Below are 12698 nucleotides of genomic sequence, written 5' to 3'. Positions count from 1 at the left end.
CCAGTAAAAGGAACTATAAATGCACCAAGCAAGATAACAGACTGCAGCCTGGCCGCTCTTTGAAGCCAGTGCCCACACTCCCAAAAGGAAACTGAGAAGAATAGTGATTAACTGGACACGAGCTGGGCTTCCGAAGAACCTAGCCATCTGTAGCGCTTCCCAACCTGACAGAGCTGACGGAGCCTGCCCACTGTCTCCCCGCCGGGACCCGGGAGGTGCTGACACACAGTGGAGCATCAGAACTCTGACATAAAACCCGATGGTCCACTGAGAGCTGGGGCTGGATGCAGGAGACCGTAAAAGCATACACAAGAGAGACTGTGGGAAACAACCCCCTCTCAGAGTGTGTCTGAGCACATGAAGAAAAATGCTAAGGTGACCACCGAAATCAGCACGTGGAATACTGGATTCACTGCAGGGGAAACCAAGTTTTGGAACAGCTGACAATAAATAGAAAACGAGTGTATGCAGAGTGGTCAAAGAGACAAAGTAATGATATTAAAATGTAGGTAGATGTGACTTAAGAACAAGTAAATTAAAAAACAGCAGTGGGGGCTAGGGTTGTAGCTCAGCAGTACATATATGAGGTGCAGGATTCAGCTCCTAGCACAGAAAATAAATGAATAACATTAAAACATGAACTGATAGACAGCTGTTTTATATTTAGTCACAGAAAGAAGTAATAAATTAGACGGGAGTTCTCACTTTACCACCCAGAGCCCAGCGCAAACATAAGGGCTGTAAAACACACATACACTGTGTGTCTATAGGAAGACAGCAGACTGAGATTGTAACTACTTATGTCCAGTAGGAATCGTGGAAGAATGGATGGAGCAAGTTTTGAAGCAACCTTTGGAGAAATATTTGCTAAAACTTCCCAAAATTATAGAAAACCTGGTTCCTAGCTTCAGGTATGGAACAGGATGAATCTGTGTACTTTCAAAGTTAAAGTGAAACTGTAGAAAACCTCGGGTTAATGGTGAAATTTGACAAGTGACCATAGAGAAAGACTGCCCACTAAGAAACAAAGTCAAACCACAGCAAGCTTCTCACCAGCAAAAATACAAGCCAAGAGAAAAGGAAGTACTATCTTAACATGCTTGACAGGAGATTACTTTCAACACAGAATTTTATAATTTAACCAAACTATTTTTCAAGAATGAAAGTAATGGAGACATTTTCAGATGTCCGAAGCATATGAGTTTCCCATCCACAGAGACCCTTATTAAGAGTAATGAAAAGATGGAAATATTTCAAAGGGAAAATAAACACAGAGGAAGCATAGAATCCAGGAAAACTAATGGGCACCTGGTTTAATGTATAATTAATCACAATCAATTACCCATTGTAAAAAAAAATTGTATTTCAAAAGAAAGTTAAACTCCAGGGACAACAAAATGATGTAATTCTATGGATTAACACTCATGAAAGAGAAATGACAAATATAATCTATACTTCCTTACTAGATGAGGGCAAGGGGAGTGGGGAGAGATAAGAGATGTGGGAAAACTTACCAGTGCGACAGAATACAAAAAGGAGGAGAAAATAGTATAAATAAAATTTGAAAATCTACAAATAAAACCAAATATGAGTGAGCAAAATAATGCAACTGGTTAAGTTTACTTGTAAAAAAGAAAGAAGTGATTCATTTGCATTTTTACAAATCTATAAGGCAAATATCTTTTTAAAAAAAATTGCAAAGGTTAAAAATAGAGACTTAAGTATAATACATAAAAGTGCCAGGAAACAGTGTGGAACAGTGTTAATATTGGACAGCATTTAACCTTCCCATCTTCAGGAATGTACTGTTTATCTAAACAAGGTTGTCTGAGTTTTAAGACACGCAACCACCACCACTGACGGGAAAACAGAAGCCTCTCAACACGTTAAGGTCCTGGTGCAGTACTGACCTTTGCAGGGAGCCTGCAGGCTCACCCTAACCTGTGATCTGGTCTGCGTCCTTATCTGGAAGTACTATCTTAACGTGCTGACAGGAGATTACTTTTTTTCCAGGATGTCATGTAAAATCAGACAATATATAACCTTTTGTGACTGACACATTTTTAAATAGCAAAATTACCTATATGCACCTCATCCTGGGAATGTCTTTAGGAAATTGTACTGCATCGGCAGTATGTAATTTGATAGCTCCCAGAAAGAAGTAGATTTCCAAGTGCCAATGTATTAAAATCTCCAAGACATGCTATGAAAGTGGAAACACCGCATATGCAGATTGCAGGAATAACACATAGTGATAAAATCCCATTTGCTTACATATCATATGTATGTCACTGCACAGATATAGATCTGGAATAGGGTCCGCCAGACTTCGCAGGACTCGCTGAACAATGTCATAGGGGTAGGGAGGACTCTGCCTTCCGTGTTCAAAACAAATGTTTTAAGAGAAGAGACAAAATTTTGGTAGCAAAAATAAATAAATACTTAGGTGTAATTAACAAATCTCTGTGAGGAGAACCGTAAAACACAGTTGAAAGACAGATTAAACAAGCACCATAAAAATGTCATTTCTTCTTCAATGAATCTATAAAGTTAATCACAATGAAAATATCACCAGTGTTTTTTCTGGATGTAGATGGTTGACTGTTAAGTTCTTTGTGAAAGGTAAGCACACAGTTGGGTCCTTCCCACACTCATATCTCATTTACATGTCTTTCTTCTTGTTTGACCTTGAAGAGCTTATGGTTGTTGTATCCCTCACATAACAAAACGGCAGTAGTAGAGACTCTAACCTGATGCCATCTCCATGAGGTACGTGCAGCTCTCCCCAGCACTCATGTTTGACGTGACCTACCCTAGCCCAGAGGTGTCATTTGTAGCTCTGGCATGTACTAGACAAACTAGTCCTTATTTATGTTGTTCTATCTTTGTTATTTCAAGTGGTTTTACTAAGGCTAAGTGATTTTTGTTTTGACTCCTGTTTAGACAGCCCTATGGTGTTTATACATGTGACTGTGGAGCCTTCTCCACTGGTTGTCACCAGTGGATTCTGCTCTTCACTGTGATACATCTCTGGCAATGGCCTAAATAAGTAGATCCTACTTTTTTATCATCAGAGTCTGTTATGATGCTGTTATTCTTTGCATCTAAATGTAAATATTCTTTGCATCTAAATGTCAATATTCTTTGCATCTAAATTTAAATAATAGATTTTTTAGCTATCCTGAGCAGACTTCCCTAAAGCCTTATGCAGTCATGGAGGGCAGGCTTTTCAGAGGTGGCTAAATCTAAAGTTTGTGATTGATTCGTGGTCCAATGCTGGGATTAAGGATGTAAGTGCTACACCCGCCCTATGGCGGTAGCCTGCATGCAATATAAGGGACAGAAAGAAGCTTGTCCCTTCTTCCCTCTCTTCTTGCTTTTGCTGTGTTTTGCCACCATGAACGATTGTTCCTTTGCCATGTGCCAACCTGCCTTGGAGCCAGCTGATCATGGGCTGAACCCTCTACAAACTGAGCTAACGAAACATTTTCTCCTTTAACTCTGAGTGTCAGGTATTTTGTCTCAGCAACAAGAGAAAAGTAACTAAGACATTCTGGAAAAAGACATAATTCCAGCAAATTGAACTGCAGGTCTAATTGGCTTTTATGTGGCATTCATGAATTGGGGCAGCCTCTGTTCTACAAAATAAAACAAGGGCTGCCGCTGGGCAGTGGCAGAACCGTGGGGTTTGTAAAGTGCAAACAATAGAAGAAAAGCTGACTGGTTAAAGGTTACTTCAGGTTAAAGCGGAGGGGACTTTCTTATTATGCTGGCTCCCATGGGCTAGAGAAACAGATGTTACCGTAAAGCTGCAGCTGGATTATACAGCATTTAGCTTGAGTGACTCCATTTTGCTTTGGTCTGGTCTGTTGGGGCTCAGGCCAGAGCTCTGTCCAAACAATGGGCTCCCATAATTTTGCTTATCAGAAGGAAGGGCTGAGTCACAGCCGCCACCAAACATATATCATATGGTTAAAGGTGGAGCCAACATTAATATTGATCGATAATTTTAAAAAGTGAAAATTACTGCCAAACAGCCCTGGTTTTACATTGACTACTAAAAATATTCCAGTATGTAATGAACTATTTACATACAACTCTTTAACATGCATCTTTTGATGGTATAAATTTGACAGTTACAATTATATATATTTTATAACTCATTTCCTAGATTCAAGCGGTGTTTGGGGCAGATGGGGGAGGTGTTTCCTTTTTAAAGGAAGTTTGAATTTTTACATTACATCTCTCTTGAAAAATCCCAGCCTACAGAAAGCAAAACAAGAAACTCAGACTATTTAATTGATCTTGAATTTGAGAAAGGGTACTCTAGGTACTTTTTCTTTTCAAAAATAGCTGTGGCAAAACCGTGGACTTTGTAAGGTGGGAACAGCAGCAAAGCTGACTGGTTAAAGGTTACTTCAGGTTAAAGCAGAGGGAGCTTTCTTACTACGCTGACTCCTGCAGACTAGAGAAGCTGATCTGTTTGGGACTGGCGTCCTTCAAGTTTCAATTTGATTGTGCAGCATTTAGCTTGAGTGACTCCATTTTGCTTTGGAAGCAATATTTTGCTTTGAATATAGTATTTACTGAGAGGCATTCATGAGTCCAAATTTTAGTGAGTCCATTTCATCCAATCCTTGGTTATCTTTTCCAGAAATACTATGTAGATGTTATCACAGTCATAGATCAGTTTTACATGTACACTGTTTTCCTCCAAGAACTTTAATTGTGAGGCCTTTTATATATGTAAACTAGATATCAGCTGCTCCTGAAGATGTAGAGAATATTGAATCAAACCCTAGTCCAATACCCTCTCAAAGTTTTGGCACACTCCTGGAAGCATTCAGTTCTTAGGGTCCCAGTTTCTGCTTCCATGGAAATAATTTAAATAATAGATTTTTTAGCTATCCTGAGCAGACTTCTCCTTTCTATACAGTTTTGACTCAAGCATGAAATTTGCCATGGTTTCCACAATACTCATTTATAAAAGGTGTGGTGCGTGTATGTGCATGTAGCAGATTTTACGAAAGATTTGGAAGAGACCGAAAGGTAATTGCATCTCAAATAAAAATATTGTATGCTTTCTCTTACATGTGAAACTCAAAATATAAATAAAGAACAAAATAAAAGATAGATAATAAGAAACAGGGAGAACGATCTTTTGCAAAAGGGAAGATAACCGAGAGAAGGAAGGAGGAAAGAGCAAAGGGAAGAAAAGGGGCTAAAAAAAGAAATACGATGCATCATGTGTATGCACCAACTCCTCACAAGGAATATAATTGTCACGTACTGCAAACTACCAATAACATTTTTTTTAATTCTTAAAGGAGTAAAAAATGAAAGCAAACAAATAATGAGTGCATACTCCAGCCCTGTGTTATGTTGCTTGACCCAGTGTTCTTCACGTCTAGTCTCCTTGGTCGGCTGGCTTACCTGTCCTCTACGTCCAAGCCTGCTCCTTCCAATGCAGAGGAGCTAGTTTAACAACCTCTTTGTGCCTGAGCTTTACCTGACCCTTACTGTTGGTGATTCACCTTTGTCTGTATCCCTCTTTTCCTTCCTACACTTATTTTTCTTAACACATATGATTTCAGATTTTTTTTTCTTTTGGCTTTTTGAGACAGGATCTTGTTATGTAGTCCAGGCTGGCCTTGAATTTACTGTGTAGCCAAGGCTGGCCTTGAACTCATAGACCCCCAAGTGCTGGGATTACAGGCATGTACCCCCACCATGTGTGTCTCCTAAGAAGAATTTTCGTATCGGCTTTTAGGGCATTAACTTTTCTCACCTTGGTATATTTTGGGTCAGATTCTCTTATCAATTTTGCTTTTTAATACCCCCACACACACATTTCCTTTCCCTCCCCTCCTTCATTCTACAGGCATACTATGTATGTAGCTCTGTACTCAAGCCTTTTCCTCCAAAAGCAGCCCGAGTTTGTCCCAAGAAGAGGATGGTAGAACTCTTCCATGTTGTAACCATGGCAAGGATCTAAGTCTCAGGCTGGGGTTGCATAGAACTGGATGTAGTTGGGGATTTTCTTCCTGCTGATCTCCAAGAACTCTCCCTTAGTCCTACACACAGCAACCCAAACCCTACAATTATTCTCTTAAAATTTGTCATGCAAGCCGGGTGTAGTGGCGCACTCCTGTCATCCCAGCGCTCGGGAGGCTGAGGCTGGAGGATCATTGTGAGTTTGAGACCAGCCTGGGCTACAGAGTGAGCTCAAGTCCAGCCTGAACTGCATAGTGAGACGCTGTCTCAAAAAAAAAAAAGGATAAAAAAAATTGTTATGCAGCTTTCTTTAAGGTTTGTTTTGCATCCTAATTTTTACATCAGTGGATAAAGGAAAAGAAGGGCAGCGTAGGTTTAACGACACAAACTTCTCCAAAGCACAGAAAAGACGAAGCAAAAGCTTTCAAGTTTCACAGGCTGCCATTACTTTCAGAGACATCAAAAACAATCTTATCTTCCTCTCCTCTCTCCTGCATTTTTTTTTTTAGGAAGCCTGTCTGCCTTACAGTTTTTCCGGCTTTTTTCTCAGTCTGAACACACTTTTGAAAATATTGACCCTTTCCTCAGGCCCTCCTAGTATTGCAGCATTCACAAATACTGTTGTACAATGTGAAGGGAGACTTACTTCCTCTCCCTGTAACTGTTTTACTGTTTAAGGTTTTGTATTGTTGACTGCTGGACTCACTCACCTGGTAGCTGTCCCTTTTCATAGTCCTGGGTTGGCCGACCAACCCTGGCCATTCTTTTGGGCACCTACTGGGAGCTGCTTCTGCAGGAGTCTTCACAGAGTGTTCCCCCAGCTACATGAGCAGTCACTATTCTTAGTGACTCAATTCCAGGATTTCTTTTCTCCTCAGTGGTCTTTGGAAAGATAATTTTAATCTCCCTGGAGTTGAGTGGCATATTTCAAAACTTGTATCCTTGTAAGGTCTAAAAGAAAAATACAGAATCAGAAGACTGAAAGGAACTTCTGACAACTGTCTCCATATTGCTGCCCTTTGGGGCAGCTCTCTGTAAAGCCATCAGAACTGAAGCTTAGCAAGAGGACATGGCGGTGTGGAGTGGTGGAAGAACGCTATGCAGAAGATGGCTTTAAATTTCTGTTGTGCCGTTTCTAGCTGTATCGTCTGTGCACATCGCCTAAGTCTCCTGAGCCTTGGTCAGGTTCTTTTTCTGTAAAATGGGAATAGTGTGGCCTACCTCCTCCACACATTGGCTGCCTTTGTACAAAATATTAAAAGCACCCCGTTGTGCAGACGTAGTTCTAGGTATGTGCACCTAAGCCAAGGGAGCACAAACTGTAGAGTTTAGCCTGCACTTGCCCCTCAGCTTGGCACCACAGAGCAGGGCATAACCTAAATCCTATACCGCAGCCAAGGAGGCCTACAGGATCCACCATTAGCACCAAGCCTGTGGGAAGGATGGGAACAGCTTGTCCGGTCCCTTGGCAGGGGCTTGGCACCTTAAGAAGATGCCTGCCTTCTTGCCTCCTGGCTAATCTTGCTTCATACTGATTCTTCTGTGTTTTCATCACATTACTAACAGTGTCGTATGAACATCCTAGCTCAAGGGTGTCACTCTTGGAGAACGAGCGCAGGGAAGTACATTCCTGTTCCCTGATGGTCTCTGGCCTCTACCCTCTTCCTACTTCACAGATTCCTGGAGGATTAAATAAGACCAAGAAAGGGAAAAGCATCGAGTCCCTAAATTTCTTAATTGTTTCTCTTCACATCTCAATATAAATTTGAGATATCCTGGCATGTGCCTAGGCATTTTCCTGCTACGTTCCCTTCCAGAGATTTCCTAAGTAGGGTGTTTACCCTCCAAAAAATGAGTATGCTCCACTGAAATGTGAGACAAAAGTGAAAATTTTCGTTTATATATGTTTGAAACTTAATGAGAAAGAAGCTAAGCTTTTCCAATATTTGACATATTGACTGAGATATGGACTGCAGTATAAATATGCATATACTAGGTGGGTATGCACAACCTTTTTTCTCTGATACTGCTAAATGATAAAAATGTTTGAAGCCACTGTTCAATTCTGACATCTCTGTAGCTGCGGAGCTTCTAAGTGTAATCATATTTATTATTCTTCCCTGCCTTCTTTTGACTTAAATTGTTAGTAGTTGCCTGTTGTTTTGCTTTCTGAGACAGAGTGTTATAATCTGGGGAGCGAAGCCGCTCGTGCCTTCCAGCCTCATTTCTTGTTATAAGCGTAGGAGATGGAAAGAAGCAAGCTTTGTCCCTAAAATGTGAAATATTTGTATAAAATAATTTGTTACTTAGGATAAAGTCAAATGGGGATCCTTTGGTTTAATCTTAGAAATTTCATTAAATAGAATAGGAATGTGGATTCAGAGTCCACATAGCCCTGGGCTAGCTAACATTAGGTGTCTCACACTTTTTTTTTTTTTTGCTTTTTTTCCGGTACCGGGAATCGAACTCATGACCTTGCACGTGCCGGGCAGGCACTGTGCTGCTGAGCTAAATCCCCAGCCCTCACTCTCTTTATCTTACAGAGAATGATGGGACTAATGAGTGACTCAGCAGTTAAAAGAATAGCCATGGCATTATGAGACTAGGACGGCTGCATATTGGGCGCAGCGGAAGTGTGCTGCTTTCCTCACTGTCATCACCGTCTTCACCCCCCGGAAAGGTGTCCTTCACACAAGGACCAATACAGCCCTGAACTGCAAGGACCAGTAGCAATGCTGGGTTCATTCACTTTCCCAAAAACTATATACTGGTGGTCTCCTGTGTAGGGGGTACTTTACCAAATGCTGGGTGTTTCACTCCATTTTCAACACTGTGCTTTTGTCTCATGGGCTGTGTAGTTCCCTTGGCACCAGCTTGTGGTTGCATACCGTGCCACAGAGGTCTATTTTGCAAAGAGTTCTGTTTCTTTCCACTTCTACCATCAAAGTAAAGAGCTTTGGTGTGGGAACATCACTAAACATTCTACCCTTGCAGAATCACTAAACACTGAATTTCCAGGCATTTGACTTTTCATGGTACAGTGGACTTTCTCTGAATTATTTATTCCACATGCCATTGTTGTATCCTCCTTAGTTATTATTCTCACTTTGAACTGTTTGCTTATTGTTCAAATTGTTCCACTTGCCATTGCTTCTTGCTTACGATAATTCCTCCAAGTTGATGCAAGGTGTATTCTGCCTTATCCTACCTCAGAAATGGTATATTCTGCCTTCCCAATTTGCAATCTGATGAAACTGCTTGACATTCTTACAGTGTAGCATTCTTTTCAACACACTAAACATTGGTAAAGGGATAGACGTGCTCAATATGGTACAAAAAGCTAGCAGATCTAGACATAATTGTTTTACGGTTGACTACTTCTATATTATTTCATTCTCTGAAGAAATTGCTTTTATGAAATCTTAGCAAAATTCCCATTATATTAAAGCTATTCATATTCATCTATGCATATAGTCCACAATATGTATAGAAAGGAAAGGAGAAATAATAGGAATTTTTCCATATTTCTTTCTAATCCTTTTACTGCACCTATAAAAACCAATAGAACACTGAAGGCTATGCAAATCAGAATTGAATCTGGCTGGGGATGTTCTTTCTAGACTAGTGATTGATTCTCTCTGTCTCCAGTGAGAGAAGAAATGCAAATTTTTAAGTAAGTGAATGTTCCCTAAATACTTGCTTTGTTTTGACTTGTTGTACATCCTGACAAAGCCGCTGTTTTATGTCATAACTTAGACATGATGAACAAAGTCAGACCTTTCATTTTTTTAACATATGAGCTAAGAATAAAATCTTGATGCTGGAACTGAACATTATATTTTCCAGGCAGAGGAAATGGACATTTATTGGATGTTATTGCTGCTTTCTTTACACTAATGACATTAGGTAAGCTTTGAGTAATATAATTTAAAAATATTAATTCTGTGTTTCAGGTCATGCAAGACAAGATAATCTGCCTTCCAAAAAGAGTGCAGCCTGCTCAGAACCACTCATCTGTTTCAAATGTCTCTCAAGCACTTGCCAGTACCACCCCGCTGCCTCCACCCAAGCCATCTCCTACCAATCCTGCCACTGTGGAAATGAAAGGGCTGAAGACGGACCTGGATCTTCAGCAGTACAGTTTCATAAACCAGATGTGCTACGAGCGAGCCCTGCATTGGTATGCCAAGTACTTCCCCTACCTTGTGCTCATCCATACTCTGGTCTTCATGCTGTGCAGTAACTTTTGGTTCAAATTCCCTGGATCCAGCTCCAAAATAGAACATTTCATCTCCATCCTGGGAAAGTGTTTTGACTCTCCCTGGACCACACGGGCTTTATCTGAAGTATCTGGGGAGGACTCAGAAGAAAAAGACAACAGGAAGAACAACATGAACAGGTCTAACACCACCCAGTCTGGTCCAGAGGGCAGCCTGGTCAACTCTCAGTCTCTGAAGTCAATTCCTGAGAAGTTTGTGGTTGACAAATCTACAGCAGGAGCTCTGGATAAAAAGGAAGGGGAGCAAGCAAAGGCCTTATTTGAGAAGGTGAAGAAGTTCAGGCTGCATGTAGAAGAAGGTGATATACTGTATGCTATGTATGTTCGCCAGACTGTGCTCAAGGTCATCAAATTCCTCATCATCATTGCATATAATAGTGCTCTGGTTTCCAAAGTCCAGTTTACAGTGGACTGTAATGTCGACATTCAGGACATGACTGGTTATAAAAACTTTTCCTGCAATCATACCATGGCACACTTGTTCTCAAAACTCTCCTTTTGCTACTTGTGCTTTGTAAGTATCTACGGATTGACGTGCCTTTATACCTTATACTGGCTCTTCTACCGTTCTCTAAGGGAATATTCTTTTGAGTATGTCCGGCAGGAGACTGGAATTGATGATATTCCAGATGTGAAAAATGACTTCGCTTTTATGCTTCATATGATCGATCAATATGATCCTCTTTATTCCAAGAGATTTGCAGTGTTCCTGTCTGAAGTCAGCGAAAACAAGTTAAAGCAGCTAAACTTAAATAATGAGTGGACGCCTGATAAGCTGAGGCAGAAACTGCAGACAAATGCCCATAACCGACTGGAACTGCCTCTTATCATGCTCTCCGGCCTTCCAGACACTGTTTTTGAAATTACAGAGTTGCAGTCTCTAAAACTTGAAATCATTAAGAATGTAATGATACCAGCCACCGTTGCTCAGCTAGACAATCTCCAGGAACTCTCTCTACACCAGTGCTCTGTCAAAATCCACAGTGCAGCTCTCTCTTTCCTGAAGGAAAACCTCAAAGTCCTGAGTGTCAAGTTTGATGACATGAGGGAGCTTCCCCCCTGGATGTATGGGCTGCGGAATCTGGAAGAGCTCTACCTTGTCGGCTCTCTAAGTCATGATATTTCAAAAAACGTCACCCTTGAGTCTCTGCGTGATCTCAAAAGCCTTAAAATTCTCTCTATCAAAAGCAACGTTTCCAAAATCCCTCAGGCGGTGGTGGATGTTGCCAGTCATCTCCAGAAGATGTGCATACACAATGACGGCACCAAGCTGGTGATGATCAACAACTTAAAGAAGATGACCAATCTGACAGAGCTGGAACTTGTCCACTGTGACCTGGAGCGCATTCCTCATGCTGTGTTCAGCCTGCTCAGTCTCCAGGAACTGGACCTGAAGGAAAACAACCTGAAATCTATAGAAGAAATCGTGAGCTTCCAGCACTTGAGGAAGTTGACAGTGCTAAAACTGTGGCATAACAGCATCACCTACATCCCAGAGCATATAAAGAAACTTACTAGTCTGGAACGACTGTCCTTTAGTCACAATAAAATAGAGGTGCTGCCTTCCCACCTCTTCCTATGCAACAAAATCCGATACTTGGACTTATCCTACAACGATATCCGATTCATCCCACCTGAAGTCGGAGTTCTGCAAAGTTTACAGTATTTTTCCATCATGTGTAACAAAGTGGAAAGCCTTCCAGATGAACTCTACTTCTGCAAGAAACTTAAGACCCTGAAGATTGGGAAAAACAGTCTATCAGTACTCTCACCGAAAATCGGGAATTTACTATTTCTCTCCTACTTGGATGTCAAAGGGAATCACTTTGAAATCCTCCCTCCCGAACTGGGTGACTGCCGGGCTCTGAAACGAGCTGGTCTAGTTGTAGAAGACACTCTCTTTGAAACTCTGCCCTCTGATGTCCGGGAGCAAATGAAAGCAGAATAACTTACTTTTCATCAAAGTGTGACTGAAACGTGCTTCTACCAAATACAGTACAAATAATTAGGTAGTCTTAATGCCTTTCTTTTTTTTTTCTTTTTCACACAAAATGTACACAGAGATTGAGTGAGCAGTATGTATTTTTAATAAAAATGTAATTGTATTTTTCAATATTAGTATTTTAAAGTTTTTTTGTCTTGGAACCTAATGGATCTGTTATAGTTTTCTACTTGCAGAAACAGATGGTTCTGTCTATGTTTTGGTTTTGTTTTGTTTTTTCAGTTCATTGTTGTGAAAGGGAAGGAATTATAAGTTGCATGCATTTGGCATATTGTAAATGGATGAAGGTCTTTTGCCAACGTCACTTATAGCTTGTTTACACCTGAATATGGTCCTTACTTTTGTTTTCATCATGTGTGCACCAAGGAATCTGTGCTAATTATTTTAATATCAGTTGCCTTCTTTGGCCAAGTCTTTCCTTCT

General features: G+C 40.7%; 1 protein-coding gene across 2 annotated transcripts in view; it reads left to right on the top strand.

Annotated features, from left to right (window-relative positions):
- Window positions 1-12391, top strand: part of Lrrc8c (leucine rich repeat containing 8 family, member C) — a 34106-nt gene extending 21715 nt beyond the window's left edge. For both annotated transcript variants that reach the window (XM_013514541.1, XM_005385085.2), the window contains exon 3: window positions 9948-12391. In XM_013514541.1, the coding sequence (XP_013369995.1) occupies window positions 9948-12221 (2274 nt within the window). In that variant the 3' untranslated portion in view covers window positions 12222-12391. The remainder of the gene's footprint in view (window positions 1-9947) is intronic.
- Window positions 12392-12698: the final 307 nt, after the last annotated feature.

This window comes from Chinchilla lanigera, unplaced genomic scaffold (assembly GCF_000276665.1).
Source record: "Chinchilla lanigera isolate Chin_1 unplaced genomic scaffold, ChiLan1.0 scaffold00022, whole genome shotgun sequence".
In the NCBI taxonomy this organism is placed as follows: Eukaryota; Metazoa; Chordata; class Mammalia; order Rodentia; family Chinchillidae; genus Chinchilla; species Chinchilla lanigera.
The sequence above is the reverse complement of the archived record's forward strand: the minus strand, read 5'-3'. Positions and strand labels throughout refer to the sequence as shown.